A 26,095-nucleotide genomic window follows, 5' to 3' on the forward strand; every position below is an offset into this window, starting at 1 on the left:
GTGGAGATATTAATCGTGCAGAGTTAATGTGCGCGCGGGTAATCGTTACGGGCGCGACGAAGCGTGTGTGCTGCCGCCAAAGTGGGGGATCTCACTGATTTATTTATTTATTAATCTATTTCTGCCCCGTGGCCCCGGTCGCACTCGCCCGGGCCGGCTCGTCGCGGGCAACACCGGAGCAGCACTGCACGGTGGCGTAGTAGCAGCGGGGCAACTCGGGAAACTGTCGCGCTCTACTTCTGCGCTCCCACACATTTGCTGCCCACGCCTTCACCAGCCCCCGTGCGACAGGTTGGCCAAGGCACATCCCCCGTGCCGTGTGGGTCCTGGGGTCAAACATCCCCGACGACCCGCACCCGCTCACACGCGCACGGACAGGGAGCGCCGTCGTGTTCGATGAGGGCTCATTGCGGGTTGGGGCAGTGGCGCACGGTGGGGGGCGCGCACGGCCGCAATGAACTTGGTTCGCTCGAGTTCAATTCCCGATCACGGCTAAACCGTCTGTGGCGAGTGGCACGCGAACCGGACGTGGGGTACCCCCGTTCGCCGGAGCCACGCTTGACCGGTGTGGTGAAGTATGAAAGAAATGTATCAGCACGGTTGACACGGCATGGTCGACAGATCTTCATTCAGCAGTGGCTTGATGAAGGGCTGTAAGTTATTCTTTTTAGAAGCTGATTCAGGTGATGTTTATAAATTTTTCAAAAAGGACCAGAGGTAAACGTATGCAAAGCACGAGCAATCATTTGCGATGAATCTTGTTGGGAAGGGAAGCAATTTGCAACAACAATAAAGGGAAGCAATTTGCAACAACAATAAACAATAAAAAGCTTTAGCCTTGTGCCCAACATCAATTTGCAATTGACGATAGCTTAAATTCACAAGTAATTACAATTCTTGAGAACAAACACGTGTTAATGTTCCTGTACATTCTACGCTGTATTTTTTTCCTTCACTGACAAATCATTCCACGAGTGTTTACGTTTTAAAAAAAAACTCAACATAAGCAAACAAGGCAATTTTTTACTCGATGACACGAAAAATACCATTAGTAATTATTATTATGATTATTAATCAATAATAATGGCACCCGGCCTCACACGAGGCATCCTTTACGTTTGACGGGAAAACAATTGACGCCTTTCGCTGCCTGTAGCGAAATCTCTGCCAATACGCACGCAACGATCACCGCAACGATCACCACAACGATCACAACAACGATCACAACAACGATCACCGCGCTCCCAACGATCATCGTTCACCGTTCAAATCCAGCGGTCACCTTCGGTTAGCACGTTTGGCTACATATGGCGCGAAAGAAGTTCAGCATGCGTGCGTATGCACTTTATTGCGGCGCACGTGTGATAACCACCGTAATACCACGCACCGTCTGCTTCGCTCACAAGTTTGCCATTTTCCAAATCAATTATTTTGGACCCTGCACAAAAACATCCTGATGATGAAAATGTCGTTGCAAATCACTCTATTGGGATTACACATAACGCAACATCGCCCCCCCCCCCACAGCAAAAGCTTGGCAAGACCCGCCTGAAAATAATTTGAGACTCGGTGAGGCTTTCTGGGTAAACAAGCGCGCTAATGATCGCACCCCGAAAGCCGCAGGCCACTCCCGCAAATGAGACTCATCAAAATAAACTCAACAACACCTAAAATTAAATTCTGATGTGTTTTCGGGTTGTATCGCGTGTTGTTCGCCGTGATGTCCAACGTTTCGGTGCACGTTCTGGGAGCTTCTTCAGGAACTTAGTCGAAGCTTCTTCAGGAACCTCTTCAGAAGGCACGCAGCGTGCGTGCGGAGCAAAACGTCGGACAGCGCGCGGAAACGACACGCGGCGCAGCCCGAACACACGTCGGAGAGCCGTGCGGCTCGATGCTCTTCCGTCACCAGTTGTACCGTCGATCGCGCTCGATGCTATTCTGTCACCAGGGCCGTAATTAAATAAATAAAGCTTCCAATCGCAGGGGCGCTCGCCGGTTGAAGGTTGCCAGTGAGCCCGGAATCTCAGTCGTCATAATATTGAAATCAATGAATGAATAAATTAGATTCTGTTGTTGATTTTTTTTTGTTCCCCCCCCACCCCCCACCAAATTATACGGTATTTCGATTGTGCTGTCGGTGCAATTTCACGAGTCGAAGGAAGGCGTTTGTGCTCGTAAGATCTGCAGCAGAGGTCGCAAACGGGTTTTGATTCCTTACCCGTACCCAGCCGCACAAGGGTCGCAAACGGGTACCCGTACCCGTACCCGGCCGTACCCGTACCCTACCCGTACCCGGCCGGGTACCCGGCCGGGTACGGGTGGGGTACGGGTACGGCCGGGTACGGGTAGGGTACGGGTATCGGGTACCTGATTGCAACCTCTGGGATGAAGCCATGTTGCAGGCGCGGGTGGGTTGATTCTAGGAACTTGAATTGTGAGAAGAGACAAGACGTTGGGAAATGAGTGACAAACGCTTACTCACCAGTGACTCACGGTCTACCCGTACCCGGCCGCACCAGGGTCGCAAACGGGTACCCGTACCCGGCCGGATACGGTAGCCGGGTATCGGGTAGGGTACGGGTATCGGGTAGCCGGGTATCGGGTAGGGTACGGGTATCGGGTACCCGGTTGCGACCTCTGATCTGCAGCGAGCGTTGCATCACGCCGTGTCAGGCGAGGGCAGCCCCGATAAGGATGGCGTTTGCAGAACTACTTCTGAAACCCCTTCCACGAAGTCCCCTTCGTCAGCCAAGTCACGGGTTAGAAACGGTGCATCCTATGTACGTCTCTCTCTATGTATCTCTGTGATATCTGTCTCTACTTGTATGTCTGTCTATATGTCTCTGGTTCTGTGTTTTATCTCTCTCTCGAATTTAGCATTCTCAAGAAGAACGTAATCAACCAGGTAGGGTGTTGACTGTTATGTTATCCGACTCTCTGTGTTGTATTACATTACATTTTTAAGTATACTAGATTTGTGTTTCTATTTCATTTATACCTGATGACGATTGCTTGTGTTGCAATCGAAACGTCGTATGCTAGTATTTAATTTATTATTTTCTCTTTATACGTGACTTTACCGAAAGAACCAAAGAGTAATTCCTGCAGTCACGAAAGCTCCAAATTAAGTTAGAAACGGTCCTCTGAGACAAGCCCCCTTCAGTCAAAGGGGGGTCTCTGCGGGGTGAAGTGACAAGCCGAATGGACGCGTGGCAGCAGAGTTTGTAATTGTTGCTCTGGCTACTTACTGCAACTAAATGAATGCGTGTCTTGCAGGGCACCCAGCATATGGTTGCCAATCTAATATAAATGAGAGTCTGTGAGCGTTCGCAAAAAAAAAGTATTAAATAAAATTACCTAACCTGGCAGCCTCTCCCCACGTGTTATCCGATGAGTTTAGCAGGCGTATAATGATTCGCTGTCCCTGGGGGTTCACAATTTGGACTTTGTGATTTCGTTTGAGAATCGATTTCTTTGTTTTATTTTTGTATGGAATCTCGTCTGTTCTGTCTCATTCGTTCCCACAGCCTAAATGTACTGCCAGCGTACGCCGTACATGCCGTTTGCGTTAATTGAAAGCAATCATTCCCTACGTGCCAGATTTAATTCACGCATGTATCGAAATCGTGAGATACAACTTTTATTCTTTCAAGTTATCTGTCTAGTAGGGGTGTAACGATGCGCATGAACGTGAATAAAAAAAGAAATGAATTTGTAATGTGCGCATATTTCAATATAGTCAGACCATTTCTTTGATCGAGAATTTAGCGGGGCAGAGCCAAAATTTAAAGTTTCGTATGCCATCCCGAACAGGCGAGAGCCCGAATGGTGGAGTAACTTCAAGTTCAAGTTCATGTATTAGGTATAGCCCTGTGAGCCATTCAGCTCTTGAATCGGGTGCAACCGCAACAAACAAAAAACAAAAACATGAACAAAAAAACATCTTAAAGTTAATATGTGACTGAGTGCAAGCAGTAAAATATTGCAGAAAAAGCACCGTACACAAAAATGTGCAAAAATCCCAGTGGGATGCAAGTCAAACAACAACAACAACCACAAGACAACTTAGATTTAGGCCATCAGTCTAACTCTGTACTACAACAAACAAACATGGCCAAACCAAAAAACGTATCGAAAATCACCAAAATAAAGCCATAAAAGCAATGAAACAGTGATCATAGGAACTGTGACCGAATTTTCACAATAAACGACGTCAACAACATGTATTACCAAACTCTACAGCCATAGCTGGCTGCATGAGTCACTCCACAACAGTAGGAGCATTGAGCTGTTGCTTGAAGGTGGATGGTGCCTGGATGCCTACTGCTGCTGGTTCTGCAAGTGTGCCGGTGCAGCCACGGAGGATCGCCGGCTCATCCGGGAGGGTCCTGGTTCTGTCGGTGTGATGAGCAGATTGTCTTGGATAACCTCCGTTAGAATGTGTCGATTTCATGGATTGTTGCGATTCATGACCGCGATTCGAATCGAGAGTCGATTATTTTCTCCGACTCGTTTTGGCACGCGACGAACGCCCATTCTGCTGGGCCGTATAAAAGGAGCGCCCCTTATCTGGGTCAAGGAGGCCTTCCGTTCTGCTGCACTATCGCGGCATTCAAACGCCACCTACTTTTAGGACGCACTTTAAGGCCCCGTTATCACGGGTGGCTACGTACGGTGCGAAAAAAGTTCAACATACATACAAACGTACATTATAAATTGCATTATTGTTATTATTGTCGTTGAAGTGTCTTCGGAATTGGTTTCGTCACAACTGCGTAGGATTCCGCGGCCACACGCTCTCATCGGCTCTCCGATGCGCTTGCGGGTTGTGCCGCCGTGTTGTTCGGCACAATGTCTGACGTTTTGCTCCACGTGCTGGCAGCTCCTTCGGAATTCTGTCGCTGACAATGCCCAGGACAGCGTGCGAACGCATCGGAGAGCTGGTTCCGCTCCATCATCCTCTCGGGCCATTTCTTCGTGCGTTTTCAGGCCGTACGTTTTCGCTCCACGTGCCTGGGAGCTTCTTCGGGATTCGAGTTCCCGAAAGAAGCGCTCCCAGCGCGTGGGGCGAAACAACGTCGGCCGTCGTGGGGAACGAGCGTGCGGTACGATCCGAAGAGACGTCGGAGGAGAGCTGTGGCTTGGAGGGGGATGAGGAGGAGGAGGTTTTAATGCCCGGAGTTGAATGAGGGAGGGGAAGATGGTGGCAGGGTGTCAGGGTTATCCGACTGTTAATTTTTTTTTATTCAATTCACACATTGACAAGAAGAGGGCTTATTTTTACTGACAGGCCACATTTCATCGATGTAATTAAAATAAATAAATGTCACGATGATGTCCCGCACATGCATCACGATAATTCAGCCAACATCGCCAAATAAAAGGATTGCCTCCCATACAGTGCGGTCAGCAGCTGAATCGGAGAGATTAAGGCGGCCGAGGTGGTGCTTGACCGCCCCTCACATCTAACGACGCATCGATACGTCAATTGAAATGGGCTCAGGTGTATTTTTTTGCTCACGTCCACCGAGGAGATGGAGCGATGCGATGAGCTGGTGGATCAGAGATAACAAACGTCTGTTGCAAACAGTACAGTGGGCTTGCGCAGGACAGATTCCGCTAGAAGGGACGATGGCTCATGGGCTAAACTAAGGACGGTAGGGTCATCTCGGGAAGCAACGTGCGCTTGAGAAGGTTTCCTGTGGAGTTGGAGTGATGAACGCTTGAGCACAGGAGCTCGACGGATTATTACGTCGCAGCATTGCAAGTTGTGGTGATGTCATTGGATAGATCATTGTTGCTGCCGATGATGATGATGATGATGACGCCGATGACCTGGGTATGTGTTTCTCCGACAGATATCTCCAAACGTTTAGCAAGCTTTGTTGTGTATCTGCTGGTTATCTCGAGCCAAACTCAGCCCAGAGGCGCTTGGCGCACGACGCTAATCGGGAGATGCGTGTTACTGTGTGCCCACGTTGTTGTTGTTGTATGTATGTTGAACTTCTTTCACACCGTACATAGCGAACAGCACTAATCGGAGGTGCGGGGGAAGGACAACAAACTAAACACAAAAAGCAGTTCTCAAGAAATGAGTTTTCATTCCAGATTTAAAAGTTGCATAGCTCCAGTGGCTTCCTAATGTTGGAAGGAAGAGCGTTCCAGACGGCCGCAGAAGCAGCGCATCTGAAAGCGAGCGATGCGGCGACCGTCTTTTTTCGACGGTTCGCCAAAAGCCGACCGGATTTCGCATGCCGGTTAATGCCCCTTTGACGAGGTCAGCAAGGTACCGCGGTTCATTTGTGGCACGCACCGTGTGTGCAATGAGTAACGTATTCGTTTGTTGTCGTTGCTGCTGCTGCTGCTGTGTGTGCGTATAGAACACCTGAAGGGGCAGCTGGAGCAGTACATGTCGCGCTTCCCCGTGGTGCGCATCGTGCGCACCTCGCGCCGCGAGGGCCTCATCCGCACGCGCCTCCTGGGGGCGGCCGCGGCTCACGGAGACGTCCTCACGTTCCTCGACTCGCACTGCGAGGCCAACGTCAACTGGCTCCCGCCGCTGCTCGGTGAGATCGGGCGGAGGTCGGGGGGCGGAGGTGGGGTGGGGGGTTAACGGGGGGGGGGTCTGGGAGGAGAGAGAGGGAGAAGCGACGTCCCGCCGATGCCGGGTACGGCGCAGCTCTCGGTGATCTCTTTCCCACTGTGCACCCGAGCCGAAGATCCCTGGGGTTTGATGTTCCACGAAGCTCACAGTCCTCCCTAAACCGCATCCAAACAGCCCACGGCAGATGCGGATACCTGATGCGCCAATGGAAAATAAAAATAAAACTCTTCAGTGTGCGGCTGTGGCCGTTGGTCATACGCCGACGATTAAAGGAAGTGCTGTTGAGCCTGGATTTCAACCGTGGCAGGGGAGTGAGTAGACAGAACGGACCAGCGAGTGAAGCTTGACTACCGGCTTGGACCCGGCGCTCCGATTGCTCTAGCGCAAGCGTGTGCAGAGGGGAGAGGTAGACAAGGGAAGGCCGTGCTTGAAAGTCTTTAAGATGGTGTTTTCTTTAAACACCGTAAGTATTTCTCACACCCCCTTAAACTTGTGCCACTTGAAATAAAATGAAAAAAACTGAGCCAAGCTTTAACTTTTGAGCTGTTTTATGCACCCGTCCATGGAAACACAGCTGGGCTGGGCTCGGCGAAATCGGAGGTGCCGTGCGCTGACGCGCCCCAAAAAACCTCGCACGTAAACGCTCCCGAGATTTGAACAACAACAACAACCGACCGTGCACCACGGGACACTGATTGTGCGAGACACTAATTATTACGCAATCAACCGCTCCAGGAGGTGCCCGAGTTGCTTTAAATGTTCTTTTCTTTTGTTTAAAAATGCAATTGTGAAACCCCCCCCCCCAAAAACACGGACGACGAACAAAAGCCATATTTCTGTCGGTAGCGTCAGTATCCGCTCCGCTTTGTTGTTGCTGCCCAGCTCGCGTTGCACCGCAGTTCCCACCGTGAATGACGCCCCATCGCATCGCTGACGATCACCAGCGCGAATGCGTAATGTTAATATGACTCAATGTTATTTTGGGGGGGGGGGGCGGTGGGGGGGGGGGGGCGAGGGGTGGGGGCTAGGCGTTCCAGCCCCCCCAACTACCCCCGATGTGCGAGTTTCGCGAGTCCTCGCTCTTCCCAGGTCCGTCACGTCTTCTTAGCCGCGTCCCCGTTCGGCATAAATCACGCGTCCGCAAGCGGCGCCTTCGTATCTATCGCACACGAGCGGCGCGCGTTTACCGCGGCGGAAAGTTTTTGTTCTACCCACGCTCTGAAACGATCGATGGCTGTCAAAAATAATAACAGTAATAAGGATAATTACAGATTGTTGTCACGTGAAGGCATTTTGAAAGCTTTATCCGACGGAATTTTCAAAGTGGGAGTTAAGATCAAATGTTAATGTTCACTTGAGCTTATTTATATATTCACCTGCTGGTCGCGCTCCGCTTGGAGGCGCGACGCTGAGCAATGGGACGGCTCTCGCTTTGTCGGTTTTCTTTTTCTTTCGAACTGCGATCGTGGCACACATGCCTGCTGGTGGGGCCCTGCTGACCACTGCCGCTGGCTGATTTCCGATGTCACGAGGCTTCCCTTTGCAACGCTCGTGCGTGTGTGCACACGCGAGAGTCCACAGGGGAATGTTAATGTGGCGGTTTGCACGCTGCGCTACGATCCCGGCGGCCCGAGTTCGATTCCCGCTCACGGCCAAACGTCAGTGACGATTAACTGAAACACTAGTGGGCTTCCCCTAGGTCGACTCGGCCTCAAATGAGTACCTGGTGCGATGAGTAAATACCGCCGCTTGGGAGACAAAGGTAGCCGAGTGTGGTGTTGCCCACCGACCCCCTCGTGTGGTGTGCCGTGCCGGCCTTCATTGGTGCTCGTGAACAGCACTTTCCCCAACAGTCAGTTGAGGCTATATGGGGTATCTTTTTGTCTTTGTCCACAGGGAGCTTTGCGATGTTGTTTGGTAAGCCCATTCAGCATACATTTCTGGCCATTGGCCAGTAGCAATTAGCCCCAGCTGGAATTAGACTCCAATTCAACGTGGCCCAAGAAAACTACGGGGGGGAGATGAACATAAGACTGTGATGACAGCCTCAGTCGGTGCTCGCTGAGAGCGCTTCCTCCATCGCGCTAGCCACGGCTGGCGTCCGAAGCGAGCGATATCTGAACCATTCCTGGCTCCCCCCTTCGCTAAGCGCACGCTGGCGGGTCCGGGGATGTCTGGTCGAACGACTTCCAGGCTCAGAGTGGCATGGTGAGGCCTTCATCGTCCAGCAGTGGATGCGTGTGCGTTGAACATCTTTCACACCGTACGTAGCTATAACCGTGCTCAACAGAGGTGCGGGGGGAAGGACAACAATTTAAACTCAAAAAGCAGTTCTAAAGAAATTAGTTTTCAATCCAGATGATGTTAAAGTGCACAACTCTCAGTGGAAAATCTAGATATCGAAGTTTTCGTGACTGCAGGGATCCATATTCTTTGGTTCTTTCGGTAAAGTCACGTAGGTATGAAATAAAATCAATTAAATCAAGACGTTTCGGACGCAACACAAGCGTCCGTCATCATGTGGGACAACCACAGCAAGAAACAATCGCTGAAGTGGGCTCACAGTGGCTTCATAATATCGGAAAGGAAGAGCGTTCCAGACGGCCGCAGATGCGCATCTGCAAGCGCCGCGTGATGCGGTGACCGTCTTTGTTCGATGGTCGAGCCAAAAGTAGCTGCAAGGATGACCGGATAAATGTTTACAACTTACTTATTATACAATAGTAACTGCTTTGGCCGTCCCGGGACGGAAGCTGTAATATTTACGAAAAAATTGAGCGGAGTATAGTTGTATCTTGTGTAAATTTAATGGCAGTGAATCTTGCACAAAAGTACGTGAGCAAACACTTCACTGCAGTTCACTGTAGCGCTGTATTAATGGAAGTCATTCTTGCACGAAACTACGTCATAAAACACCTCACTTCATGTCACTGTAGCACTGTATATAACTGACCTTCAATTTGTTCAAATTCACCGCTCTAATACTTTATTCTCTTCTGCTTTCGGTAGCTGGGGTTGAAATAAATTGGAAATCGATACAATATCTGGAAAATCACCGAGAAATGTCTATTTTACCATAATGTAGAAGCATTCATTAGACTTACCTTTTGTCTCAAGTGCTGAAGGAATCAATAAAGACACCAAATCCACTTTGTTGCTGCGTAGAATAATTTATTAGATTCACTTTCAATAAAGAAACGTCAAACTGAAAGCGAATTTGCGAAAAAAATTATTTCCGTGAAAAATTATTTCTGTAAAAATCCACCTGCTCATGAATATTAATAATGACGGGGGGGGGGGTGCGGCATGTGGAGTGACGTCACGCGCGTTACACACAAACAGACGTTCTTGGCTCATTATGGTAGTAATACGCGGGTTTTAAAGACTCACCACCACTTCCTCTCACCCTCCCCCCGGTGATTCTGTTGGCACAATTTCGGATCGTGAATACATTCAGGAATTGTTTCTAATTGTATTCTCAGTTTTACTCTACAATTTATATCATTTATTGTAGTTGTTTTTCTCTCTCTCTCTCATTAGTGCAGTTGTGTTTACCGCATTAGGCTAAATGTACCATGAGCATTATCATTTGCATTTAATTTGCATGAATCGTAAAACAATCAATCCTCACACGCATGACACGATGCACGTCTCGTACGGCATAGGAATCGACTTTTAATTGACAAATCGATCGTTGCAGGCCCGCATTACATAAAACACACACACATACAACAACAATAACAGTAATCATCATTCGCACGAACGTTCTTAGCGAGAGGTCCTCAAAGAAAGGAAAGAAACGAACGCGAACAAACGTGCGCCTGAAAAAAAACACACACACACATCAAGCAGAGGGTGAGAGCGCTGACCAGAAATGACAGATCGCCCGCCGCAGTTCGTTCCGCCCGAAGGGAGATGTTCCTACGGCTGGGGAGATGCGTTTTGGAACAGCTGCTGTTGGATGGAACACCCCGTCCAGAGCCGCACGGAGCCCCGCTGTGGCCACCAGACAGAAGCGACGGGGGCCCACGTCCCCGTCTCTCCACCGTGTCTCCACCGTGTCTCTCGCGGTGGGGACACGCTGTGTCTCACTGTGTCTCACTGTGTCTCACTGTGTCCCCAGGTTGTCTCTCTATGTCTGTGTCCCCACTATGTCTCACTGTGTCTCCACCGTGTCTCTCTGTGTCCCCAGTGTGTCTCTCTATGTCGAACTGTGTCCCCACCGTGTCTCACTGTGCCTCACCGTGTCTCACCGTGTCTCTCTGTGTCGCACCGTGTCTCACTGTATCCCCAATATGTCACACTGCGTCTCACCGTATCCCCAAGCCCCACTGTCAAAAACAATGAATGCGCTCGATAAAAGCCGCTTGCCAAGGCACAGTCCAATTAATGAAACGGACTAATCGCTTTTCACTTTTTTTTTATTCAACTTAACAATTGCTTAAAATCGACCGGAGCTTTATTTCACCCGGCGGTGTCCACTGATGTAGACATTCTCTGTTAAAAGATGATCGTTTACGCTGATATATATATTTTTAGAAGTATAAAAATGCCTTGCAGCGACACGTGGCTCTCCGCATATATTCTGGTTTGCCCCCGCGTCTCGACAAAGCTGTTAAAACACATTTGCTTCCCCCTCCCTCGTTGGTAAATGAGACACCGCAATGCATTGCATGAAAAATATAAATTTCTCCGGCACGTGAATCGTGCGTGGGTGCCGCCGTGCAGATGCAGCATTGACACAGCCATCAATGCGCCACGGTGGCGAGATGTTAATTACCTCGCCTGGTACGCAGGAGGTCGTGGGTTCGAACCCTACCCCTGACGCCTGTATATTTGGAGTTTGCGTGTCTCTCCCCTTAGTTGCGTGGATCTTTCTCCGGGTCCTCCGGTATTTCCGTCCACAGTATTTGGCTGCTATAAATTTCCACGTGACGAGCCACTTCTTTAACCAATCATTTGTGGCCAGGTCGCTATATAGCGAAAAAATATGAATGAAAATTAATAAATGTCGCTTCAGTAGAATGCGTTGGACAAACAAGCGGTGTAGATTGCGACGCAGGCGCTGCCTGTGAGTGGCGTGACCCCCACGTCTTCGCCCGTGCCTCGTCACAGAGCGAGACGCTCGTGGGCAGAAGCCGTCGCACGTTTCTGGCATGGTTAGGGACCATTAGGACGCTGTCTTTCCGACAGCTCTGTTTCTTCACCTGAGGACGGCTGCTTGCATTGTGGCCGAAACGTCGTGAGAATTTTATTATGTTTTATTTTTATTATTTTATTATTTCCCTTCTACGTGACTTTAACGAAAGAACCAAAAATATGAATCCCTGCAGTCACAAAAGCTTTAAATCGAAAAATGGTTAGGGAAATCGATGCGCACGAGCGAATGCACAAAAATGTAAATAACCGCGTCCAATTAATAATTTGCACTGTGTCTCCGGCGCGCGATGGGTCTTTCAACGAGTAAATGACGCTGCCTGCGGCGGCAGCAAGAATGCGTGTTTGCGAGTGTCTCCGACATGAAAGGTGTGGGGTAGGGGGGGTTGGCGGATCGCGCAGCATTGGGGTTGCCGAGCGTGCGGGTCGCCCACCTTGCCAGGAAATGTGGTCGGAGAGTGGAGAGGAGAATAGTGAGATGAGAGGTAGGAGAGTACGTGGAAGGGAAAAGAATGAGATGAGAGGGGAGAGGTAGGAGGTTGGGTGGATGGGAATAGAGTTACAGTATATGAAATATGAGAGGTAGGAGAGAGTGTAGAGGGGAGTAGATTGAGATGACAGAGGAGAGGTAGGAGAGTGCGTGGAGGGGAGTAGAGTGAGATGAGAGGGGACAAGCAGGCAGTCAGGGGTGGGCCCACAGAAAATTTTAAAATGTATTTAGGTTTGTATTGAGAGCCATCGAAGCGCTCGGAATATCGGTGCGATGTGCAAGGTCTAGCAGTGGAATTTTGGACCATCCTTTCTTTATCCAACCATTTGTCTTACCTGTGTGGTTATTTGTGTTTTTTTTTACCCTGCAGACCGCATTGCCAAGGACCGGCGCACGGTCGTGTGCCCCATGATCGACGTCATCAACCACGACCACTTTGGCTACGAGACGCAGGCGGGGGACGCCATGCGCGGCGCCTTCGACTGGGAGATGTACTACAAGCGCATCCCCATCCCCACAGAGCTGCAGCGGCCAGACCCCAGCGATCCCTTCGAGTAAGTCTCGGCCGGCGGTGCCACCTGTCCTGGTTTTCCCAGGTTTGTTGTCTTTCTGAGGTCGCAATCCTGGGAATATCTCTACCCGAGGCTCTAAGCGTGCCAATAATAGAAACGATGCCTCTATTCCCAACACTAAAACTAATCCTAGAAATAACCGTGCCTGAGTGTCTACCCATGACACTAATGCTAATACTGTGGTGCTAATCCCAACACTCATACTAATCCTGGCAATAACTCTAACCCAGCTGTCTAACCTTGACACTAATGCTAACTATGGCTCTCAGGCTAATAATCCTGGCAATAACTGTGTCCCAGTATCTACCCACAACACCCATACTAATCCCAATCCTTATAATCCTTGCCATAACTGTACCCCAGCGTCTGCCCACAACATTAATGCTCACTTTATGATGCTAATCCCAAACACTGTCGTTAATGCTGTCAGTAACTGTAACCCAGCATTTAGCCGACTATTCAAACGCTCGTGCCCAATGCTATAGCACTCATACAAAGCCTGTGACTGACTGCAAATGTAACCATAGCCACGCTGGTAATGCACTAATCCTGACATTTCGTCATAATTGGTACTAGTTTCTGCATGGGGGAATTTAGGAGAGTGACAATCGGAAAAGCAACTCCCAGAATCAGGCACGCACTGCAGAGTGGGTTCACGTTCGTGATGGGGCAGCCAAATTCGTCAAAGAAAAAACAAAATGATGAAAATGAATATTTATTTATTTGCTTCTTTTAACCCAGGTAAGGCCCCACTGAGCTATATAGCTCTTTTTTTCAGAAGTGACCTGGCCACAAATGATAGCTCAACGAAGTGGCTTATCACGTGGAAATGTATCGCAGCCAAAACTCTTCAACGGGTGATGTTGATCATGAATGTGGAGGGAAAACCCGGAGGATCCAGAGAAAAATTGCACGGGACAAACGGGAGAACATGCAAACTCCAGATATTAAAGCAGGCGTTAGGGTGGGGGATCGAACCCACGACCTGCTGCATATCAGGCCAGGTAGTTAACATCTCCTAGCCACTGCGGCAGAAACCAGGGGACCCGGAGAAAAACCTCCTGACCCTTAAAGCCGCACACTAAGATCTTCATGCGGCTGAGGGCCGCAAGATACCGCCGACTTTACCCATCGTGCATCTGCACGGAACAAGCGCTCCAACTTTATATATATATATACATATATATGTTTGGTGCGAGTGATGGAGAGAAGCTGAGGGCGCATGCGCTTGCATGCGCTGAGCGAGTGACGTGGGAACGGTCACTCAGCCGGTTCGCTCGCCCTGCTTGGTGCAGATTTTGAGTTGAGAAATCTGCGGGAGCGCCCACGGGAGTGCTCGTGATCTGGGCTCTGCCGGGGCCTGCAAGCGAGGAGTTGCCCCAGGCCACTGGCGCTTCCACAGATTTATTTTTTTATTTCCTGCCCGTCTCGCATGAGGTTGCTTTGAAAAGTGGAACGTTATCGCCGCGTCTCGGCCGAGCCGCACTGCCGGAGAGCCGCATCCTGGGACTGGCGAGCCGGCGTTGGTCCACCCCTGACGCAGGGGGATCACCGCGGTTTAGGTCCACGCTACCAGTCCACGGACCTTTGTTGCTCTACGGTACACTTCTCGCTTAATAATGAGGGCAATTAAGCTTTTACGATATATGGCCACTTGTTTTGGCTTCACGTGGGAGGAAACACGGCGGTGCATTGATGTCTGCGATTGTTCTGAATGTAAATTTCATCATCTCGTGATGTAACATCAGGAGCACAATTTGAATAACATGGGGGGGGGGGGGGGTGGGGGGAGGGTGGAATAAACGAGAACTATTTTGTGTTAACTCCAACGCTGGATCTCTGTGTGCACGAATGCTGTGTGTGCGTGTGTGTGTATCATGTGCACTGCTGCGTGGGGGGCAGTAGTTGCATATTGGTTAGCACCGAGCGCTACGAACCTGGCGACCCAAGTTCAATTCTGGATCACGGTCGACATCTGTGGCAAATATATATGAACCGGTCCTGGGTCTCCCGAAAGGTCGGCGAATATCAGCGCTGGGAAGACAAAAAGCGGCCGGGAGTGGTGCTGGCCACCCACCCCCCTCGCACGCCGGGGCACGGCCTTCATCGGTGCTGATGCTCGCTGACAGCACGTGCCCCAGCAGCCCACATTGGTTACCTGTGCGGGATCTTTTGTGTTTTGCACCGGCCGTGTGGGAGCACGTAGCGCAAGGGGCCCGTGCTCAGCTGTGTACTCTTGAGCCGGGTGTGTGGCGTGTCATGTTGTGTAAACAGAATGTCCCTGCTCTTGCCCAGGAGTTGAATTTAGTTTGAAAATACCAAAGAGAAAAAAAAATGGAAGCAAGATAAATGAGTTTGTGCGGCAGGTAGCTTGTTCCGCTTTGCACGGTTGGCTCCTTTGGTTTTTGTTTTGTCCGAGGCATTTTGGCAGAAAGGAAAATCATTTAAGCAGGACCCACGATAGTATTTTTTCCTTCACGCTCAGAAAGGGCAAGTTTTATTTCAATTCTGCTTCTTTTTTATTTTATTTATATTTCCCAAGTTATTTTTATTTACTCAACCCCCCCCCCCCCCCATCTGCCCGCCCTCTGTTAGCACGTGAGTGTATATGTTATTTTCGGAACGGCCACCTTTTACTGCTTGGCTTCCGTCCCTGCTGATGCCTGATCTCACGCACCAAGACCCCAGGCAGAGGTGTCTGACAGTCGCCTGTCAGAATTCATTCTGGATGATTGACCGCATTAATGATTTGAAACGGAAGGCGACGAATCCTGCACGCAAATTAATTAGCACACTTAATCAAACATAATCGACACGTAAAGACGAATGTACTTGTTTTTTCCTATCATCACCACGGCCACCTACATCATCGTCATTATTAAATCGTCAGCTTTATACGTGTCATCGTCTTGACGTGTGTATTCATCAAGCATCGCCAACTCCAAATGCTCACGACTAAATCACCCTGCACGTGCCTGACCGCATCTGATTTTAGTAGCTAAGCAGGTGTGAGCTTCGCGAGTACCTGGATAGTTCAGCAATGCATTGTTGAATCTGTCTGTCCAGGAAGTTGAGGATTCATTACCTTATGGACTTTCATGTCGAACACTGCAGCGTAGTCCTGAAGACTCGGCAAAGCCTCATTACATGCTAGGTAGGCAGTGATTCCCCGCAGCTATGCTCCTCTCAATATAATGAATTGTGAGCCTTAAGCATAAAGAATGATTGCTGAGAATCCTAAATATGCCTCGGTCTGTCTCTGTGAGCCTCAGGCATTAATACTAAACTCTGAAAATCATATATGCGTCTTGTTCTGGCTTCATGAGCCTCGAGCATTAACACTGAAGCCCAAGACTTTTTTTTATCGTTAACCCTTTCTGAGCCTTTGGGCAATTTCACACTCACGCGTGGGAATCCTAAATGTGCCTCGGCCGGCCTCTCTGAGCCTCGGGCATTAACGCCGAACCCTAATGACGTAAAGGGTGCCTTCGTCCGGCTCTTTGGACCTCGGGAACGATAGCATCTGCTGCGCATCGCGACGTCGCTGCGCCCCAGCTTGCCATTGGTTATTTTTTGTTTTGACGACAGGCGCAGATTATTAACATAGATTATGAATCTTCTTGGTTCTTTCGGTAAAGTCACGTGACTTTACCAAAAGAACCAAGAAGATGAATCCCTGCAGTCACGAAAGCTTTAAATCGAAACAGATTATGAACTCTGATTTACTACCCCAGTCGCCATCAATGGGTTACCAGGGCCGGACATGTCACAGGACCCCATGGTGCAAATCGCTCGGCCTTCTTCCCGCGACAGGGGGCGGCGACGTGGCCCAGCGGCAGCACTGCGGCTCGCCGCTCGTCACTCCGGACGTTCACGGTTCGAATGACAGCGGACGCCCTGGTTAATACTGCGGTGTGGAATAATCACCCCGATAGCATGACGTGCTATCGGATTCGCGGTGCGTGCATGCTAAAGATCCCCTGACGTAGTTCACAAGAGGAAGGTCATTACTTGCCAGCGTCAGTGCCCAAACTTGCCAAATTCGGAAATTAACCGCGAATTACTCAATTTGGATCACAATACATAGCAATCAGCCACCCCTTCCTGGCAGATTAATGCTCTGGGTCTATCTTGCAGACAAGACTGTGCCGGTCTATTGAATTCTCACCTAGCTCAACAAAACTACGATCGCGGGTGATTGGGTGGCTATGCCATGGCTGATGATCACCTCTCTGGCCGTGGCAAGGGATCAAAGCCCTCCTGCCACGGCGGGTGATGGGGTGCCCGCGGCTTAGTGGACAGCGAGGTCCTGTCACCTTATATTCTTGATTCTTTCGGTAAAGTCACGTAGAAGGGAAATAATAAAATAATATTAATATAAAACAAAAAAAATTCTCACGACGTTTCGACTGCAACACAAGCAATCATCCCTGAATCCCTGCACGCCACACGTACCACGGCTCGTTGTGCCGTGGTACGTGTGGCGTGATGACTGACCTGGCCTCGTTGTGCCGTGGTATGCGTGGCGTGCGCAGGTCCCCCGTGATGGCCGGTGGGCTGTTTGCCATCGATCGCCGCTGGTTTTACGAGCTCGGAGCCTACGACCCGGGCCTGGACATCTGGGGCGGGGAGCAGTACGAAATCTCCTTCAAGGTGCAGACAAAAGCCTTTGTCATCACCTCCTTTGTCATTGCCACCACATTGTCGTAGTTGTCGGTTTAGATGTCATTGTTGTCATTGACATTACTACTGTCCGACGTTTCGCTCAACGTGCCAGGAGCCGAGTTCCCGAAGAAGCTTCCAGATGTGCGGCGCAACGGCGAACACCGTGCCAAACGACGGAAATGCATCATAAAACTGTCGTAATTTTAATGTTTTCATCGTGATTAACGGAGCGTCATCCTCACCATCGGCCGGCTGTTTTCATTGGCAGCTCGGTGTTGCAGTGGTTTGGCGCACTGCGCTATGAACCCTGCGACCCAAGTTCGATCCCTGGCCACGGCTAGCATCAGTGCCGAGTGAGATCTGACACTTTCCTAGGTGCCCCTTTCACCAATCTGCGCTGACCAGCGTAGTGATGTGTGGTCAAACGACTCCAAGATCCACACGGAAGGGGGAGGCCTTCATCCTGCAGTCGATTGACACTAGTCGTGTCGTGCAGCATAAACTCATCATTCGTAATTCCTGTGCTCATCTTACATGCATGGAATCAGGTGTGTAAACCTATTATAAAAAAAATTTATGCAGATGTTATGCAAATGTTCCATTTAGGCTGACGTTACAAACCGTGCAAACGAGACAGAGGCGACACAAACGGCGAGGTAATAACGAGACAAAATAGAATTTCAAACAAATCAAGACCCTGAAATCGTGAAACTGCATTGAATCGCTGGGGAAGCAAATCGTAAACATGCAAATTGATGACGATCGCCATCATGACCGCCGCCAAATCCACAATCGTTGTCATCCCAACTCACAATTTCCACCACGTATTGTACGCGACTCGATAATACCTGCGGATATTGAGTGTGTCCCTCATACGCTCGGCAATGGAATTGGCAGAGCACCCTAATGCAGCTGGGGCTCTCCTGATAGAGGAGTCCTGAGACTCATTGAGGCTTTCCTGAATAAATAATGCTCGTGTGTGTATTTTCTCTTGAAGCGATGCCTGGCACCAGAACTATCCTCTCGATACCTGAAGGGAACGTGTCGCTAAATCATGTGCATCGCAATTCCGTCTCGGGATTGCCTGCTCTGCTCGGCATCCTAATGTTGTATTATACATCCGTGGTGTGTGTATATATATTTTTATTTTTTCGCTAAAAGAACCGCACATAAAGGATCTCAACATTGATTACAAGGGTTAGATTTGCAGTTAGTGCCAGAACCAAATTGGTATTGATCAGAGTGGGTTTGCGTGAATTCCACCTCGGAGAGAGATATGTCTTGTTACCGCTATCATTCCTTGCTCCACTATTCTCTCCCAAATTTTTTTTCTTCCCCAGTCTGAAATAAAAAAAAATCGCGCTGCAAATGGCAACATCCATCCTCATTCTTGGTTAAGGGCTGAGTGGGTGAGGGACGGGGAAACTGAGGGACGACAAGAGAGCGGGGGAGTAAGGGAGTCGGGGAGCTGAATGTTAATCCTGTTCTTTCTGTCTTGTGGCCACAGAGACCACTTAAAAATAAATGTAATCACCGCACCTGCAATGAAAGCCACCATCCCTCTATCCCGTTCCCTCTCACTCCCACACCTTCTCTGCGGCTGCCCCCCCCCCCCCTCCGCGCCCCCTCCCCTTCCCCGCCACTACATCCCTCTCTCTCCCCCCCCTCTGGCACGTTTTCTCCCTTGATTTTTTTTTTTGCCGCTTCCTTGGTCACCGCGCGTGCTAAGATGTGACACGTGAATTTAAGGGGGAATTTCGGGGGCCAAGAGGTGCTAAGGGTGGGTGGGTGGGTAGGGGGGGGGGGTGGCAGAATTGCGAGGCTTGGCACGTTAATTCTGAGCGCCGTTCACAAAAATCTGTCGCTCGCCGTCGCCTCTTTCACCGACGCTGTGGGGTGCAGGCAGTGCTGAATCAAGCTAGTGCGGGGCCTGTAGCATATGATGTTATAAAGGGGCCCTAAATAAAACAATACAAATATTTAAACACAATTTTTTTTACTTGCACAGTTAAGTAATTGTATTTTTTCATTTGCTATACAGCCAGATAATTAATGCGACAGATCGCTAACCTTTAACACCCAGTCGTTCATAAAAGTTGAAGGCGGTATAGTACTATAGTAATAGAGCAAGTGCAGAATCACCGAACCGGAATTGATAGCTTGAAAGCATTGAGCGCGGGGCCCTTGAAATTGTGGGGCCCGTAGCATATGTAGCTACTTTTGCTACGAGGATCATCCGGCACTGGGTGCAGGGTCTGCGAGCCGCTCTGCCGGCAGCTCGTGTCAAATTGGCCGAGGGATCTTTGTTGATGCATCTCAAGGTGAATGCAGCGTAAGTAAATAAATAACTGGTTCTCTCGGCACGTGTCTTTTTTTTTTGCTTCATCGTCGTCGTTGTTTTCTTTTCCTTCCAGTTTACTTATTTATGCTTTATTTGATATGTGCATTGTGCACAACCGGCGGGATTGCTTGTTCCACGAGCATTTCCCTGCAGTCGCTGAATGATCGTGCCGTTGCTTTGAATGGAGCGACACTCTCGCGAGAGCCTTTCCTTGTTTCCTATTTTTTCAACTCTCTTGCCGTGCCCGTTTGCCGCCGCGACCCACCGTGACCTCTCGCAATGTCCAACGCGAAATCTGCCCCCACCTCAACACATCCCCACCGCCTTCGCCGGCCCTCCCGCTTCACCGTGCCCCGGCAATATTTTTTTACAGCTATACGGGGAATCTTGGCCTCATGCGCGTTTGTGCCATGCGCGTTATCAAACGGGCTCGTGCCCACAGCACGTCAGATGGACGGGCGGTCGTGGTCATTGCGTGCGTGTGCGCGCACCCACTTCACATGCGCACATTGTGCCCCACTTGGGGCTGAGCTCACGCCACTCGTTTCTTGACAGATCGCGCATGCCAATGACACGACCGCAAGCCACCGCTGGCTTCCGCCTTAATCTCCCCTCGCAGTCGCGCCTAACCGCTGGTACTGCCCCAGCCTACTTGTTATCGCTGCGCTCCATGGCGCCTGCCGCCGCTACTCATCCACCGCACACAGTGGAGGGAGATGAAAGAATGAGCAGGTGGCAAAATGATAGCGGAGCTGTCGCGTGCCACAGGTGTCTCAAGGGCCGGATCCGTGGTTTTATTTTAAATTAATGGGGGGGTGGAGGCGGGGTGCGGTGCGTTTCATAAATGGATAAAAGACGACCGAAGGCACGGCGACCCTTGTGATCAAAATTCCCGCCGTGCACAGAAGGCATGATGCAATGCAATGCTATACGGGCGTCTGAGTGTGACCGCTTCTCAGAGACAGGCTGAAAGCCCACACGATCGGTGGTTTTCCGGAGCTCGATTGTGCATAGGCAGGATCTTGATCACTGTGCATATTTGCATTTGCAAGGTAACCCCGATAGATTTGTCATGAGACGCATTATTTGGTGATGTTGTTGTTGCGTGGCAAGTGGTCCACAAGCACAAATAACAAAATCTAAATCAACCTTCTTCAGTGCCTCTGCCTTAAAGGGAAAATAATATATAAGTGGCGACGTTTCGGAGCAATGGCCCTTCTTCATAGCACGTGTATGCATTGCCTTTTTATGGCACTGTTATTTGCGATTGTGACAAATGTGTGGATGCTTCCGATGCAGCATCACCAGCTATTTTGTTTACTTACAAAGCTCGCGTACAGTTTCCTTGCAACTGCAAATTTATCATCAAGACATACGTTGTGTCGAGTTTGCTTACTCGTAACTTTCACCTGCATTACCGATCACCGGCTCGATCCCTCGAAGGCCTTTCGCGCCTTTCCTCTGTCGTGCGCATTGGACGTTTGTCTTCGTGGACCGACATCGCCAGTCTCTTTTGAAGACGCCACAGCCCACGTTGTCCCCGTCCGACCGCTCGATAAGGTCACTGCTTTCTTATCACCTCGTCCTCCCACCTCCCCGCCCCTCCCCGCCCCCATCTCACACTCTTCCCCACCCCCCATCCCCTGCCGTTCCAAGGTTTGGATGTGCGGCGGGCGTATGGAAGACGTGCCGTGCTCGCGGGTCGGGCACATCTACCGCAAGTACGTGCCGTACAAAGTGCCTGCGGGGACGAGCCTGGCCAAGGTAAAAGCAAAACAAAAACACACCGGACACCGGAAACCGAGCATGGTGAAGGCTGAAAGAGGCAGTACGTTATTGCCTAGGGGGGGGTTTTATTTTCCATTTTTGTTTTTTCCCTTCCGCGGTTGCGCTGCGTGGACTCTCTGGCGTGTTTTTCGTTTCGCGCCGCACGTCGTTGGCCACGATTGTGTCCGGCGCGATTCTTCGCGCCACGTGCCGCTCGGAGCTTCCGCGTGATCCTCCTGAACGTTGCCACGGGCGTCCCCGGACCCCGGTGCTCAGCTCCTCAAGGAGCTCCCCAGCACGTGCAGCTAAATGCCGAGGACTTACTTTGCCATGGGGAGCCAGGGGTCAGCAGGTTGGATGGAGCACACCAGCCAACCAAATGCGAGCTCTACCCCTCACACTTGCCAACCAACTTACCAGCCACTATCACTAGTATTCTTGGGTTTTTTCGGTAAAGTCACGTAGGTAAAAATTAAAATAAAATAAAAATCACGACGTTTCGGAGGCAACACAAGCCTCCGTCTTTACTTGATACAGCGAGCGTGCTGTGACGGTTCCACCTGAAGACGGAGGCTTGTATTGCCTCCGAAACGTCGTGATTTTTATTTTAATTTTAATTTTTACCTACGTGACTTTACCGAAAAAACCCAAGAATATGAATCCTTGCAGTCACGAAAGCTTCAAATCTAGAACACTATAACTAGCCCTACCCTCACCCTTGCCAGCTAGCGAACCCAATGCCACCCCTAACCAACGAACTCGCCATTAGTACTAGCTCTACCCTAACCCTAACCAGCTTGTCAATAAGCCACGAGTACTCACCCTTCCAATACCCATAGCCCCTAACTCCACTTTGCTGAGGGATCCCCCTTTTGCTCTTTGTTGTTTGTCTTTCGCGACGTTGTTCGCGCCCCCGTCTACCGACAAAGTTCCTGCGAGTGAAAACAACGTGAGCCATCGGGGGCAATCCTCCAACGCAACATGATCTCTCTCATACTTCTTGGTTCTTTTGGTAAAGTCACGTAGAAGGGAAGTAATAAAATAATAAAAATAAAACATAATAAAATGCAATTCTCACGACGTTTCGGCCACAAAGCAAGCAGCCGTCCTCAGGTGAAGAGCAGGCCTGTCGGAAAGACAACGTCTGAATGAACACCACCAAGCTTTCCATAAATATGCTAAATTCCTTTGATATGCAAATTCCTTTGTCAAGGCGCCCTCTTCCTCTAACCCAGCTTAAATATACGCTGCCAAGCTTGGTGGTGTTCATTCAGACGCTGTCTTTCCGACAGCCCTGTTCTTCACCTGAGGATGGCTGCTTGCGTTGTGGCCGAAACGTCGTGAGAATTGTATTTTATTATGTTTTTTTTTCTTCCCTTCTACGTGACTTTACCGAAAGAACCAAGAAGGTGAATCCCTGCAGTCACGAAAGCTTTAAATCGAAATTTATCTCTCATACTCTCTGGTTCTTTCGGTAAAGTCACGTAGGTATGATGATGATTGCTTGTGTTGCAATCGAAACGTCGTGGTTTTTTTTTTTCTACCTACATGACTTTACCGAAAGAACCATAGAGCATGGATTCTTGCAGTCACGAAGGCTTCAAATCTCGAATGATATCTCTCCTTGGGTAAATCTGCTGGGATTGTCAGTCAGACTGCCAGATTTAAATGTGTCTGTGTGTTGACCGTGTCTCTGGGTGTACATACGTGCGGTTTTGCCGTACGCGTGAGTGTGTGGCACGTGCCGCTATGCTTTTTTAGGTGTGTTGAGCAGAGTGAAAAAGAGATTCATAGCTCGTCGGATGACTCCAAGGATGAATAAATATTCTGATTCTGAGTTTATCTCTGTTGCTGACCTCTTTGCCGTGATGGATATTGCACATCCCTGGAGGGGGCTGAATTATCAGTCAGTACGACAAACACTGCCATGCATTGTGCTCTCTTTACTGACCCTATAGACAGCATGATGAGCATGATCATGACAATGATGATGACAGTGAGAACTATGGCTGTGATGATGATGATAGTGATCATGACGGCACTGGTGGATATTCAGACACTGATGATAACTACGGCAGCAAAGGTAAAAATGGCAACGGTGATAATGAGAGGGTGCGTCAATTCAACCTTGAATGGAATTTTAGCTCGTGAGCTGATAGCCCGGCTCTCCAACCTAGGCTGTGTTCGTGTTCACTCGTACAAGTATTTTGCCAATATTGTCATGGCATATTCTATTATGTTAGAAATAAAGTAATAACTCACGTTTCCTTCCAATTTGCCATTCTCCAACTATTTTAATTTCCTCGGCATGTATCGGTGGCTATTATTTTATAATTGACATCAGCGGTAAAGTGCTTCTTCGCTTATCGTGCGGCAGACTCCCAACTGGACGGTGCGGTATTTTTATTTATTTTTTCAAATTGATGTCGGATTTATGATTCCACCTTTAACCACATGTGGCCCAAGCAATAAAAAAAATCAATATCTGCCCCCCCCCCCCCCCACTTCTCGATGCTGCCGTTCTCTCTGAGAGCAAACTGCCTGTTTTATTTTTTTGTTTCTTTTACCGAAGCACAAGCGTGGCAGCTGTCCCACATCTGCAAGAGGGCCCTAAAGAATCGTACAATCCCGCGCGTCATTGCTACTCCCCTCCCACCACCCCAACCACCTCACCCCAATCGCGTGCAACAAACAGATGGCTCACGGCAAAGACAGCACTCCCCGAGCGGCCGTGCAGCCACCGAGCTGGCTCGTGCCGCGTTGAGGAGTCGGATCCCGCGCCGAATTCGTATTGCGGTGGTGGACGCCTGCTTGCACACGTCCGCGGAACAACATCCCATCGTCACCATCATCACCATCGTCTAGCGTCCTCTCTCTCTCTGCCGAGCCTTTGGCGTCGTGTAGCGCTTCCCCCTCCGCTTCTCTCTCCCCTCCGCCAGGCTCCTTGCGTTGTTGGAGACCATTGGCAACGGGTAAAACATATTCTTACGGGGAGGGGGGGGGGGCTGCTGAAGTACATTTTAATACATTGAATTACATTTATATCAATGTATTCAATCGACAAATAGACTTGCTGTTTTAAACAAACGACATTCTAAGTGGATTACACTGATCAACAAAAGAAAAAAAGATTTTTTTCTGGCCTGGACTTTTGCAGCTGTTCTAGACTAATTTCAGGGTGCTGATTCCAAATCTGATCTCAGATTTGCTCTATCACATCATTTTTATGCTATCGGCATACCCCATTTTCATTGATTTTACCCGAAATTAACTCTGTCACTTATGATTGCAAGTTGTTGCGAGTCGGTGACTGCTTTAGTGTTAAATATGGCGCTGTATTTTTAGGATAGTGTGTTTATAATATCATTTTATGTAGATATCCACATTTATTTAATATTTTTCTTCTGCAGTTTTTATTGAAAATGCAATATTTGATATCTCAAAAACCTGATGTGATAGACAAAAACTGATGCCAGATTTGGAATCAGCACCCCAAAATTACCTTAAACCCGTTGGAATACCTTATGCCAGAAAAAGTGTGTTGACCAGTGTATATTTGTCGTGTTTAGTCGGACAACGTGAGCGCGCCGAGTTGCCGCTGTCAGAGCGCGTGGTGGACCGGCGCGTCAGGCAGCAGCCGTTGTGCCACTGCCCCGCCGCGTGCTCTGCCCGTGGCGACCTCAGCCCTCTCTCTCGTCGAGTCCGGCTTTGGCAGGGCTCTCGGTGGGGAGGACGGCGTTTTAACGCTGCAGCTGGGGGGAGGGAGGGGGGAATTGGGTTTGATGGGTGCTAAGATGGCCTGCCAGCCTGGAGCTGGGGTCACGAGTGGTGAGATCATCTTCTTGGTTCTTTCGGTAAAGTCACGTAGAATGGAAATAATAAAATAATAAAACATAATAAAATAATTCTCACGACGTTTCGGCCACAACGCAAGCAGCCGTCCTCTCTCCACTCGAGGACGGCTGCTTGCGTTGTGGCCGAAACGTCCCTGCAGTCACGAAAGCTTTAAATCGAGTGGTGAGATGTTAACTCCCTAGCCTGGTATACAGGAGGTCGTGGTTTTGCCCCGTGGTCGTGTGAATTTTTCTCTGGGTCCCTCCAATTCTCCCCCTCCCCCATTTAGAAACACGCATTTTGCGTTTAGAGTATTTGCCTGCTATAAATATCCACACGATAAGGGGCCATCCATTGAGTACGTACGCATGGAGGGGGGAGGGGGGGGGTTAACCCAAACGCGTAGCTTGCGTATGGGGGGTCTACTGACAATGTACGTATAGGGAACGGGGGGGGGGGAAGCCTCGATAATAATGTGTCTACATTGGCCTTCAAATTAGTTAGTCAGTCTGGCGGTGGACTATCTGTTTGCTTAAACACGTTAATATTGTTAATCCTTGATCGTTTCTGCGTGGATAAAATATCGGCCGTTCTATAGGATTCGGGGGGGGGGGGTCAAGCGAACGTACGCAGGTGGGGTAAAAAGTCCACGCGCGTACAGGGAG

The 26,095-nt window shown here is 49.6% G+C and overlaps 1 protein-coding gene across 1 annotated transcript in view; it reads left to right on the plus strand.

The window, feature by feature from the left end:
- Positions 1 to 26,095, plus strand: part of GALNTL6 (polypeptide N-acetylgalactosaminyltransferase like 6) — a 224,759-nt gene that overhangs the window by 183,413 nt on the left and 15,251 nt on the right. The window contains exons 5-8 of the mRNA XM_061563948.1: positions 6,381 to 6,566; positions 12,622 to 12,805; positions 17,359 to 17,476; positions 21,486 to 21,593. Of these exons, the coding sequence (XP_061419932.1) occupies positions 6,381 to 6,566; positions 12,622 to 12,805; positions 17,359 to 17,476; positions 21,486 to 21,593 (596 nt within the window). The remainder of the gene's footprint in view (positions 1 to 6,380; positions 6,567 to 12,621; positions 12,806 to 17,358; positions 17,477 to 21,485; positions 21,594 to 26,095) is intronic.

Source organism: Lethenteron reissneri, chromosome 32 (genome assembly GCF_015708825.2).
Source record: "Lethenteron reissneri isolate LAM-NWPU_2019-01 chromosome 32, ASM1570882v1, whole genome shotgun sequence".
Lineage (NCBI taxonomy): Eukaryota > Metazoa > Chordata > Hyperoartia > Petromyzontiformes > Petromyzontidae > Lethenteron > Lethenteron reissneri.